Below are 12,793 nucleotides of genomic sequence, written 5' to 3'. Positions count from 1 at the left end.
TTTATTCCAAAACCCTATTCTTTCCCCATTCATTTTTTCCATAGGGATGACTGAACGAGAGAGGAAGCGGAAGAGGCCCCAATTTGGCGGAAAACCTGTCTCCCTCCAGCAGGTGGCGGTTTTCGTTGTTTCGCCCACCAAGCAAGGAGTTTTTGTAAGGAGTTCAATGAGTGTCGAATTTGGTAAAACACAAAATTTAATGGCTTATTTCCTACGTGAGGTTTATTTGATTGAGTAGAAGTTTCGTAATGCTTAAGTTGTTACGAGTGTACTGATAAAAGTACGACACGTGACATCTCGGCAACTTTGAGAAAATATCGGAGTTGTCGATATGGCTATGCATATTCATGACATGAGGCTAGTAGCATACCATTAAATACAGGTGGTTGATGTCAACAACCATCTTCGGATATTCAAATATTGATTAAAATAATGAGATATCCACCACTCCATAGAAAGGACAGTCGGGAGCTAGACAGCCCGCCATGCCGCTTTGTAGACAACAACTCCCATTGTTAGGGCGGAGAGTAGCTTGCCAGTATATCCATAATCTTTGGCTGAACGAACCAGAGGTAACGCATATCCGGCTTTTATGACTACAAACTGGCGAGCTCAATGTGTATGGGTGTGAGCGGAAACCGGAGTCATAGCAGCTGACATGTTTTAGCAAGATCTCCTAGCAGGCAAACAGCACGATGATGATTACTATTACTGGGTCGTCATATGTGTTTTTGAGGATGGGATAGGCTGCTGCTAGGCTATAGTAAATAGGAGGATACGGTCACTCAATCCACAACTCTTGTAACACAAAGTATCATGGCAAACAGCACTGTTAAGTGAGCAACTGACAGAGTAGACAATTAGATCGACTGGTATATCGTGACCTTTTTAACAATTGGTTGTAGAAAGAGCGCGTAGGAGGTGGGGAAAGGAGTCGTGCGCAAATTTCCTTTGCGGATCATATTTTCACCATATTGCAACAACATGGAGTCGCAGACACAGTACACCCGAGAGGAGATCAACAGCACGATATGGGAAGTGCCGGAGAAGTACACGCGATTGAAGCAAATTGGGACAGGGGCGTACGGTTCCGTATGGTAAGTTGTTGACGATGGGCGCTATCCAAAGCTGGGGTGTGTTGTCAAGTACTTGACAGGGCAATCATACAGAGGGAAAGAGCGAGTTTATTCTGCTCTGGAAATGTTGTATCACTTGCATCAATTCCTACAATGTTACAAAATATCTGTCAACCTCGCTCACTCTACACTTATATGAATCACCAATTGGCACCAATACCAATAAATCAAATGCACTGTGTAGGCGGATCTAGTGTAGTAGCAAATGCCTGGCTTTTCCTGCCAATACTTGTTACAGTGCTTCAGTGAACATGTTGAGGCACAATGTTGGACATAGTCTTTGTCTGAACAAATGAAAGCATGTGCTGTTAATGTCAATTTATCACTTTGATTCAGCAGCCTAGGCCTTATAATTGACCAGTATTTTTAAAAACTATCATTCTCCTAAGGGATGATGCCACATTTCCTGAGTATATTTTATGCAATAACAGTATTTTCTCTGCCTCAGCTCGGTAATAAATGTGAAAACCACTGAGAAAGTGGCCATTAAGAAGCTTCACCGGCCCTTCCAGTCTGAGATTTTTGCAAAGAGGGCTTATCGGGAGCTTCGACTGCTCAAGCACATGAAACATGAAAATGTGAGTATGGACTGTACACATCCTGGCACTATCGTTGTCTTCTATCCCTCCAGTTTCCTTGACTCACATATCCCCACCCACGATGTGTTGCTCTTCACAGATTTTACATAACCAAATCAGCAAACTGATCCAAGACACTGGCACACAAAGCTGACATACAATATCAGTCTAATAGCGATAGCTGGCATAAGATGGCAGTAGCCATTTCCCTCTATCCCTCTCGTGGGATTTACAACTTGTTTTTCTTCTCTCATGTGCAAACTTCCTTCAGGTGATAGGGCTTCTGGATGTGTTTACTCCTGCTGCTGGGCTTGATGAATTCACAGATTTGTGAGTATTTACCACAGTGATATCAGACACAGAGTAATGCCTATTGCAGTCACAGGCAGAGAATGGCTTTGGTGATTTGGCGGGGCTCATATACAGTACCAGTCAAATGTTTGGACACCTACTTATTCAAATCAAATGTATTTATAAAGCCCTTCTTACATCAGCTGATATCTCAATGTGCTAAACAGAAACCCAGCCATTCAAGGTTTTTTTAAATTTATTTTTTTACATTGTGGAATAGTGAAGACATCAAAACTATGAAATAGATTATTCAAAGTAGCCACCCTTTGCCTTGATGACAGCTTCTCACACTCTTGGCATTCTCTCAACCAGCTTCATGAGGCACCTGGAATGCATTTCTGTTAACAGGTGTGCCTTGTAAAAAGTTAATTCAACTCCCTATGACCTAGGCTCAACGTAGAGAAGGGAGCAGCATTCTGAATGTTGCAGATGCATATTGTGCTGAGCTGACGTGATTCCCTCTCTTATATGACAAAAGCATGTCTGTTCTAGTACTATTTCTGTCGGGTGATTCTGTAAAATTGTACACTACTGAATGCAACTCGGGTGTCATTTTTAAGTCCATATAGGTGTTGAGGAGTTCGATAGATGGAGTGATTTGTCTGTCCACAGCTACCTGGTGATGCCTTACATGTTCACCGACCTCTCCAAAGTCAAAGGACTTCTCACTGAAGACAGAGTGCAGTTCCTTGTCTATCAGATGCTGTGTGGACTAAGGGTGAGCTTGTTTGTGCACAAAAAAAGTAGTCTTAAAAGAAATGTGGATTCTGGTGCTGCAAATCTTTTGCAACATGATTCTGTTTATATTCAATTCAATGTTACGCTTAGTTAATTACCGTTGCAGTGCTTAATCATAGCGCTTAATAATGATGTCTTCTCTGTTTTCATGGCAGTACATTCACAAAGCTGGCATCATCCACAGGGTAAGTTGGCTGCGCCGTTGGTAACACCTCGCCACAGCATCTTATAACAGCTCTATTTCGTTTGTGGCTCATGAGAATGTTATTTTAAAGGCTGTGGCAGTAGATCTTCGGTCCCGAAGATCCGGCGAATGTGTTTATTATCTACTTCATGCACAGTCTCTGCTCTACTCGTAGAGAACAAGCTAATCTGGCAAATGGTGCTCGTTTCATGAAGTTAGAACAAAGCTGAATCAATGTCTGCAAGATCGCATAATAATAGTATTCTACATAACAGAACCAGCTGTAATAGCATAGTATATCTCCCATGTGACCATTATTTTTGTACTTTATACCCCTTTATCCAATTGGTAGTTACGATCTTGTCCCATCGCTGCAACACCCGTCCGGACTCGGGAGAGGCGAAGGTCGAGAGCCAAGCGTCCTCCGAAACGCGCCCTCCGAAACGCGACCCCCGTCAAGCCGCACTGCTTCTTGACACACTGCTCACTTAACCCGGAATCCAGCCGCACCAATGTGTCGGAGTAAACACTGTTCAGCTGGCGACTGAAGTCGGCATGCGTGCTCCTGGCCGCCACAAGGAGTCGCTCGAGCGAAATGGCTGTGACACAGCCCAAAGATTGAACCTGGATATGTAGTGACGCCTCTAGCACTGCGATGCAGTGCCTTAGACCGCTGTGCCACTCGGGAGGCCACGTTTAATGTTTTTAAATGTATGGAAATTGTAAAGTCTTTTGTCTGTTGTGTTTTTCGTTTTGTCTGACCCCAGTAAGACTAGCTGTCGGCTAATGGGGATCTTAAAAAATCTAATCACTGTAAGACAAAAACACCACCGCATTTTTCTCTCATATAGCCAAAACTCACAGTGTGCGCCACTAGGCAAAATACACAGGTAGGTTATGGTACAGTTTAACACCATCTGCTCTACGATTCGGCCACTGTACATCATTCAAAACAACACTGAAGGCTACTTTGAAACAACACTGTTTAACTCAAGAAGATCTACATGCATATCCCCATGAAACTGATTGAGATCAAATGGAACGTTATCCGTACATGTGCAGAAGATACGGGAGGTTTAGTACAGGGGGGGAAAAAGGTCTGGGAAAAGTTGGATCTGCAGCCACTGTATTTTAAAGAATCATAGACATTGAGTCATTATGGCTAACCCTGTCCTAACATGTAGGATGAGAAGACCTTCTTTCTGATATGCCTCTGTCTCCATGCATGTCTAGAATTGTAAAGACACACCCATGTATGTACTAATGTGCGTATTTATTTGGAATTATTGGTGAATGGAAGCGTTTGTTTGGGCATAAACGATAAGAGAAATAGGGCAGGCCCACAGTGGATATGGATATGCAATCAACATCTATGTATTGTGTCTGCCCTTAATGTCTTAATCTCAGGCACGCAAGGGCCACCCTTAATGTTTTTCGTTTGTCAAATTTTTATTTTGCAGGACCTGAAGCCTGGTAACTTGGCTGTCAATCAAGACTGTGAATTAAAGGTTTGTGACATGAATAAAAGTTCATTAGAGAAATAATTATATTGGGGAAGATTCCTAAGATAATGTGTAAAATTATGCTTTGCAGATCCTGGACTTTGGTCTTGCTCGCCATGCCGAGGCGGAGATGACGGGCTATGTTGTGACCCGCTGGTACCGGGCACCAGAGGTCATTCTAAACTGGATGCACTACACCCAGACTGGCAAGACAATCATATCTATTAAAAACTTTCACTCTCAGCCTCATCCATCCTGAAGGCCTATGCTCAGCTTCGTAATAACCTGAAACGCTACAGAGCTGACAGACTTATGTACAGCGTGAAACATTACAGAGCCGCCAGAATGTTTTACTTGCAGCCTGATACACTATATGCAAAGGTATGTGGACACCCCTTCAAATGAGTGGATTCAGCTATTTCAGCCACACCCGTTGCTGACAGGTGTGTAAAATCTAGCAGACAGCCATGCAATCTCCATAGAAAAACATTGGCAGTAGAATGGCCTTACTGAAGACCTCAGTGACTTTCAACGTGGCACCGTCATAGGATGCCTCCTTTCCAACAAGTCAGTTCGTCAAATTATTTCTGCCCTGCTAGAGCTGCCCCAGTCAACTGTAAGTGCTGTTATTGTGAAATGGAAACGTCTAGGAGCAACAACAGCTCAGCCGCAAAGTGGTAGGCTACACAAGCTCACAGAACGGGACTGCCTAGTGTTGAAGCGTGTAAAAATGGTCTGTCCTTGGTTGCAACACTCACTACCGAGATCCAAACTGCCTCTGGCAGCAACGGCAGCGCAATAACTGTTTGTCTGGAGCTTCGTGAAATTGGTTTCCATGGCCGACGATCCGCACACAAGCCTAAGATCCCCATGCGCAATGCTAAGCGTTGGCTGGAGTGATTAAAAGCTTGCCTCCATTGTACTCTGGAGCAGTGGAAACGCGTTCTCTGGAGAGATTAATTACGCTTCACCATCTGGCAGTTTGACGGACAAATCTGGGTTTGGCGGATGCCAGGAGAACGCTGCCTGCCACTATACATAGAGCCAACTGTAAGGTTTGGTGGAGTAGGAATAATGGTTTTGGCTGTTTTTCACAGTTCGGGCTTGGTCCCTTAGTTCCAGTGAAGGGATATCTTAATGCTACAGCATACAATGACATTCTGGACAATTCTGTGCTTCCGAATTTGTGGCAACAGTTTGGGGAAGGCCCTTTCCTGTTTCAGCATGACAATGCCCCCGTGCAAGTGAGGTTCATATAGAAATGGTTTGTCGAGATCAGTGTGGAAGGACTTGACTGGCCTGCACTGACCTCAACCCCATCGAACACCTTTGGGATGAATTGGAACACCGACTGCGAGCCAGGTCTAATCGCCCGACATCAGTGCCCGACCTCACTAATGCTCTTGTGGCTGAATAGAAGCAAGTCCCCGCAGCAATGTTCCAACATCTAGTGGAAAGCCTTCCCAGAAGAGTGGAGGCTATTTTTCATTTCATTTGCAGTGTTTTGATTTGGGTAACAAATTTACAGGGGGTGTGTTTACCAACTCCATATTAATGCCCATGATTTCTGAACACTACCACTGTCTCAATCACTGCTGTGTTAATACTACCACACTCAATCCTTTACACAGGGTTGCTTTGAGATTGCAGTCCCTTGAGCAAACAGCAAGGTGTGGCTTTGTTGTGAATTTGTTTTCGATGCCACTATTTAATTGACTATGTCTGTTCCTCCATTTTAGTGGACATCTGGTCTGTGGGCTGTATCATGGGAGAGATGATCAATGGGAAGACGCTTTTCAAAGGGAAAGACTGTATCCTGTTACTATTCTACTTGTTTTTTTTCTTTCAAATCCGTATCGTGTCTGTACCACGTAGTCTGTGACCTGACCCAAGCCAGCTATTTATCAAGGACGGCGAATGAAAGGATGACAAACCCATCTATGATTAGTGTCGTCCCATACTGTGTGCGCTGTAGCGTAGCCGACACTTCTATCGCCCAGTAGAGTTAGCTACAGGCATGAAAACAAATAATAAGAAGAGTTTGCTATGGCATGTGCAGTACAGTTATGGGAAAGGGGTAATCTATGACATGGCTTTTGTTGAAATTGTTTGGAGACACTACCGATATGAACATGAATGTGTTGGGCTTGAGTGACCTTGACTTTAACCCTTGACTCCCAGACATGGACCAGCTGACTCAGATCATGAAAGTAACTGGAGTACCCGGTCCTGACTTCATTCAGAAACTGGACAGTCAGGAGGTAGAGTTGGCACCTGGATATCACTGATCGTATACTTGATACTTTGAACTGTATATTTTGACAATTGTGCATAATTCCCTTCTTTTGAATTGGAAAGTGCCTGTCTTTTGAATTGGAGTATGAACAATAAACTCCTCAGTCAGGGTCCTTGAACTAATTATTTTCTTATCTCTTCCTGTCTTCTGATAGGCAAAAAGCTATGTGCGGTCCCTCCCTCACTTTCCCAGAAAAGACTTCTCTAAGTTGTTCCCCAGAGCAAGTGCACAGGGTGAGTTAAAATGCTATTGATTTGATGATGCTAAGCGCATACGTTAGTTATTGTTACACATTAGAAATGCTGTGATTCAGACTTAAATGTACAATTTGTACAGTACCAGTTGAAAGTTTGGACACATCTACTCATTTAAGGGTTTTTCTTTTTGTTACCATTTTCTACATTGTAGAATAATAGTGAAGACATCAAAACTATGAAATAACACATACGGAATCATGTAGTAACCAAAAAAGTGTTAAATAAATATATATTTGATTCTTCAAAGTAGCCACCCTGTAGAAAATAGAAGAAAAAAATGAAGAAAAACCCTTGATTGAATAGGTGTGTCCAAACTTTTTACTGGTACTCTAAATGTGTAATACATTTAGTGGCCTTATACATTAGTTTGATTGCTATATATAGGTCCACGCAGAGATATTGTGGAAAATTGCAGCTTGAGAATGGTTTTCCGATGGGAGTCATCTGTTGAAAGATGATGGCAAACTGATATGATCGCGCAATATGTCCAGCTTTGTAAGGATTCAACTTGTATGGAAAAGGTGACATTTGTGTAACTGACAATTGATGAATGCGTATGCATTTTTATTTACATCTCTGTGGGGCCAATAATTTCGCCAACTTGTGGCATATTTCTGGTTTTCATTCTCTATTTAACTGCTCTCCCAGCGATTGACCTTCTTGAGAAGATGCTGGTTTTGGATGGTGAGACTCGGCTTACTGCTGAGAGTGCTCTGACACACCCGTATTTTGATGGCTTGAGAGATCCAGAGGACTGCCCTGAGCCACAGCCATATGATGACAGTCACGACAATGCCACGCTGCCTCTGGAGGACTGGAGGCGTAAGTGCAAAGTATTTTAATGTTTAATTTTAAGTAAAAAACATTTTTTTTTATCACTTTCCGTTTTTTGTGTCTGTGATCTGTCAGTGTCACAATGTAACAATGTGTTTAATTATAAAGCTACTTTAGGTGTTTACCCACATAATTCTGTTGCAATGTATTGTATTTCATTGTCTACCCTTCAACCCTTTCATTGCCTTTCCATTGCCTGCCCTTCTCCTAGGGTTATCCTTCAAAGAGGTGAAGAGCTTTGTGCCATTCCCACGACGGGACTCCAAGAGGCGAAACACACTGACAATTTCTCCGTGATTCCATGCTTGTGATATCAGAAAACACTGCTACCACACACCAGCAAACGGCAGTAGGCCTTACACCATGTTGCCCCTGAAACAATCCTGTCATAATTATTTTCTAAATTAAGCCTGTGGTTGAATTTCGTATTGGGGAGTATTGAGCTACATTGTGCCGTCTGTCTCTTTTGGCCTAATTTGTAATGGTCGATCAGTGTTTCAGCAGTCAGATTGTTTCAAATTTAACCCCACCTCCCCACCCATCGGTGAATTAGTACATTATTCCCTCTACGTATCACAATTGTTCATGTTTTATCATACCCGATGTTTAATGGTCTTACTGTATGGTTTTCTTTTTCTAATAGTTGATATAATAAAGATGCGTTAAATGTAATGTACAGTTGAAGTTGGAAGTTTATAGACACCTTTGCCAAATACATTTAAACTTAGTAAAAATTCCCTGTCTTAGGTCAGTTAGGATCACCACTTTATTTTAAGAATGTGAAATGTCAGAATAATAGTAGAGTGATTTATTTCAGCTTTTACTTCTTTCATCACATCCCCAGTGGGTCAGAAGTTTACATACACTCAATTAGTATTTGGTAGCATTGCCTTTAAATTGTTTAACTTGGGTCAAACATTTCGGGTAAATTGTTTAACTTGGGTCCCACAATAAGTTGTGTGAATTTTGGCCCATTCCTCCTGACAGAGCTGGTGTAACTGAGTCAGGTTTGTAAGCCTCCTCGCTCGCACACGCTTTTCCAGTTCTGCCCACATATTTTCTACAGGTTGAGGTCAGGGCTTTGTGATGGCCACTCCAATACCTTGACTTTATTGTCCTTCAGCCATTTTGCCACAACTTTGGAAGTATGCTTGGGGTCATTGTCCATTTGGAAGACCCATTTGAGACCAAACTTTAACTTGAGATGATGTCTTGAGATGTTGCTTCAATATATCCACATAATTTTCCTCCTCATGATGCTATCTATTTTGTGAAGCGCCCCAATCCCTCCTGCAGCCAAGCTACCCCACAACACGATGCTGCCACCCCCGTACTTCACGGTTGGGATGGTGTTCTTCAGCCTGCAAGCATCCCCCTTTTTCCTCCAAACATAACGATGGTTATTATGACCAAATAGTTACATCAAGGTAGTCCTTGAAATACATCCACAGGTACACCTCCAATTGACTCAAATGATGTCAATTAGCCTATCAGAAGCTTCTAAAGCCATGACATTTTCTGGAATTTTCCAAGCTGTTTAAAGGCACAGCCAACTTATTGTTTGTAAACGTCTGACCCACTGGATTTGTGATACAGTGAATTATAAGTGAAATAATCTGTCTGTAAACAATTGTTGGAAAAATTACTTGTGTCATGCACAAAGTAGATATCCTAACCGACTTGCCAAAACTATAGTTTGTTAACAAGAAATTTGTGGAGTGGTTGAAAAACGAGTTTTTATGACTCCATTCTAAGTGTATGTAAACTTTCGACTTCAACTGTATGTGATAGGGACTTTGTTTTCTCAATAAATGGCCAATTATTCATACATCCTTACTTCAGTCTCTGAATGCTACACTTTTCTCTAACCTAACTCATCTAAAAGAAACATGCAAAATCCTATACCTTGCCTTAAGTATTATTCTTAAATCAAATGTTATTAGTCACATGTGCCAAATAGAACAGGCGTAGGTAGACCCTACAGTGAAATGCTTACTTACAAGCCTCTAACCAACAATGCAGTTAAAAAAAAAATACAAATAAGAAATAAAAGAAGTAATTAAAGAGATAAAATAAGAATAGTGAGACTATATACGGGGGGGGGTGTACCGGTACAGAGTCAATGTGCGGGGACACTGGTTAGTTGAGGTAATATGTACATGTAGGTAGTGTTATTAAAGTGACTATGCATAGATGAAAACAAAAGAGAGTTGCAGCGGTATAAAAGAGGGGGGGATGCAAATAGTCTGGGTAGCCATTTGATTAGATGTTCAGGAGTCTTATGGCTTGGGGTAGAAGCTGTTTAGAAGCCTCTTGGACCTAGACTGAGCCCTACAGTACCGCGTGTTGTTGCTGTAGCATAGAGAACAATGACTAGGGTGGGTGGAGTCTTTGACAATTTTTAGGGCCTTCCTCTGACACCGCCTGGTATAGAGGTCCTGGATGGCAGGAAGCTTGGCACCAGCGATGTCCTGGGCCATTCGCACTACCCTCTGTAGTGCCTACTGGTCGGAGGCCAAGCAGTTGCCATACTAGGCAGTGATGCAACCAGAGTTTTCATCTGTATTTCTCGTAGCTGTTTTACATACCACCACAGACTGAGGCTGTGACAGCATTGAATGAGCTGTATTCCGCCATAAGCAAACAAGAAAACTCTTGATGCTCTTGATGGTGCAGCTGTGCAGCTGTAGAACCTTTTGAGGATCTGAGGACCCATGCCAAATCTTCCTGAGGGGGAATAGGTTTTGTCGTACCCTCTTCATGACTGTCTTGGTTTTGCTTGGACCATGATAGTTTGTTGGTGATGTGGGACTTGGAGCAGATTAGGAACTTGCAGCACTCTAATCTGCTCCACTGCAGCCTCATCGATGAGAATGGGGGCGTACTCTGTCCTCTTTTTCCTGTAGTCCACAATCATTCTCTTTATCTTGATCACTTTGAGGGAGAGGTTGTTGTCCTGGCACCACACGGCCAGGTCTCTGACTACCTATAGGCTGTCTCGTCGTTGTCGGTGATCAGGCCTACCACTGTTGTGTCATCGACAAACTTAATGATGGCGTTGGAGTCGTGCCTGGCCGTGCAGTCATGAGTGAATAGGGAGTACAGGAGGGGACTGAGCACGCACCACTGAGGGGCCCATGTGTTGAGGATCAGAGTGGCAGATGTGTTGTTACCTACCCTTACCACCTGGGGGTGGCCCGTCAGGAAGTCCAGGATCCAGTTGCAGAGGGGGGTGTTTAGTCCCAGAGTCCTTAGCTTATTGATAAGCTTTGAGGGCACTATGGTGTTGAATGCTGAGCTTTAGTCAATGAATAGAATTCTCACATAGGTGTTCCTTTTGTTCAGGTGGGAAAGGGCAGTATGGAGTGCAATAGAGATTGCATCATCTGTGGATCTGTTGGGGCAGGATGCAAATTGGAGTGAGGCTAGGGTTTCTGGAAAAATGGTGTTGATGTGAGCCATGACCAGCCTTTCAGAGCACTTCATGGCTACAGACGTTAGTGCTACGGGTCGGTAGTGATTTAGGCAGGTTACCTTAGTGTTCTTGGGCACAGGCACTATGGTAGTCTGCTTAAAACATGTTGGTATTACAGACACGGACAGGGAGAGGTTGAAAATGTCAGTGAAGACACTTGCCAGGTGGTCACAGCATGCTCGCAGTACACGTCCTGGTAATCCGTCTGGACCTGCGGCCTTGTGAATGTTGACCTGTTTAAAGGTCTTACTCACATCGGCTGCAGAGAGCATAATGACACAGTTTTCCAGAACAGCTAGTGCTCTCATGCATGTTTCAGTGTTATTTGCCTCAAAGTGAGCATAGAAGTAGTTTAGCTCGTCTGGTAGAGTTGTGTCACTGGGCAGCTCTCGGCTGTGCTTCTCTTTGTAGTCTGTAATGGTTTGCAAGCCCTGCCACAGCCGATGAGTGCCAGAGCCGGTGTACTACGATTCAATCTAAGTCCTGTATTGATGCTTTGCCTGTTTGATGGTTCGTCGGAGGGCATAGCATGATTTCTTTTAAGCTTCCGAGTTAGAGTCCCGCTCCTTGAAAGCAGCAGATCTAGCCTTTAGCTCAGTGCGGATGTTGCCTGTAATCCATGGCATTTGGTTGGGGTGAGTATGATCACTGTGGGGACGACATCATCAATGCACTTATTGATGAAGCCAATGACTGATGTGGTGTATCCTCAATCGTAGGAATCCCGGAACATATTTCAGTCTGTGCTAGCAAAACAGTCCTGTAGCTTAGCATCTGCTTCATCTGACCACTTTTTTTATTAATCTAGTCACTGGTGCTTCCTGTTTTAATTTTTGCTTGTAAACAGGAATCAGGATGATAGAATTATGGTCAGATTTGCCAAATGGAGGGCGAGGGAAAGCTTTGTATGTGTCTCTGTGTGTGGAGTAAAGGTGGTCCAGAGTTTTTTTTCACTCGGGTTGCACATTTAACATGCTGATAGAAATTTGGGAAAAACGGATTCAAGTTTCCCTGCATTAATTAAAGTACCCGGCTACTAGGAGCGCTGCCTCTGGGTGAGCGTTTTCTTGTTTGCTTATGGCGGAATACAGCTCATTCAATGCTGTCACAGCCTCAGTCTGTGGTGGTATGTAAAACAGCTACGAGAAATACAGATGAAAACTCTAGGTAGATAGTATTCTCTAACTTAGAATCAGTTGAAATAGAAGTAGGCTAATTCAAAGAGGACTAATTCAAACAGGCTAAAATAATTTATTTGCCCATTATTGTTTCTGTTTAAATTTAGGCCAGCTAAACTGTGAGTTGTCCATTCCATGTTAATCGGATTGCGTGTTTGTTTGAAAAGCAAGCTAACATTTAATTTACTAAACTTTAAACTCATTTGTTTGCACATCATGCTCATTGCCCTGTCATACTTTTTAGGCTCATTATTTTGCATAGGT

The 12,793-nt window shown here is 42.9% G+C and overlaps 1 protein-coding gene across 2 annotated transcripts; it reads left to right on the top strand.

Moving 5' to 3' along the window:
* The first annotated feature begins 419 nt into the window (after positions 1-419).
* Positions 420-8,548, top strand: mapk13 (mitogen-activated protein kinase 13). 2 transcript variants are annotated; one of them, XM_024400382.2, is made up of 12 exons: positions 436-1,097; positions 1,585-1,714; positions 1,986-2,044; positions 2,678-2,783; positions 2,959-2,988; positions 4,448-4,495; positions 4,581-4,695; positions 6,229-6,300; positions 6,671-6,750; positions 6,940-7,018; positions 7,691-7,864; positions 8,088-8,548. In XM_024400382.2, the coding sequence occupies exons 1-12, from the start codon at positions 985-987 to the stop codon at positions 8,171-8,173; spliced, it is 1,092 nt and encodes a 363-aa protein (XP_024256150.1). In that variant the 5' UTR covers positions 436-984; the 3' UTR covers positions 8,174-8,548. The 2 variants fall into 2 exon arrangements, with proteins under 2 accessions (XP_024231187.1, XP_024256150.1); XM_024375419.2 differs by lacking the exon at positions 6,229-6,300 and having other exon boundaries at positions 420-1,097.
* The last annotated feature ends 4,245 nt before the right edge of the window (positions 8,549-12,793 follow it).

The sequence above is a fragment of the Oncorhynchus tshawytscha genome, linkage group LG16 (assembly GCF_018296145.1).
Source record: "Oncorhynchus tshawytscha isolate Ot180627B linkage group LG16, Otsh_v2.0, whole genome shotgun sequence".
Taxonomy (NCBI): domain Eukaryota; kingdom Metazoa; phylum Chordata; class Actinopteri; order Salmoniformes; family Salmonidae; genus Oncorhynchus; species Oncorhynchus tshawytscha.
Note: the sequence above shows the minus strand (reverse complement) of the source record. Positions and strands in the feature narration are given on the sequence as shown.

Bases quoted from the DNA above. Each gene is read 5' to 3' on its own strand.
- mapk13 (XM_024400382.2), top strand. From the start codon at position 985: ATGGAGTCGCAGACACAGTACACCCGAGAGGAGATCAACAGCACGATA. The intron at 1,098-1,584 runs GTAAGTTGTTGA...TCTCTGCCTCAG, and splicing joins GGGGCGTACGGTTCCGTATG to CTCGGTAATAAATGTGAAAA. The intron at 4,696-6,228 runs GCAAGACAATCA...CCTCCATTTTAG, and splicing joins GATGCACTACACCCAGACTG to TGGACATCTGGTCTGTGGGC.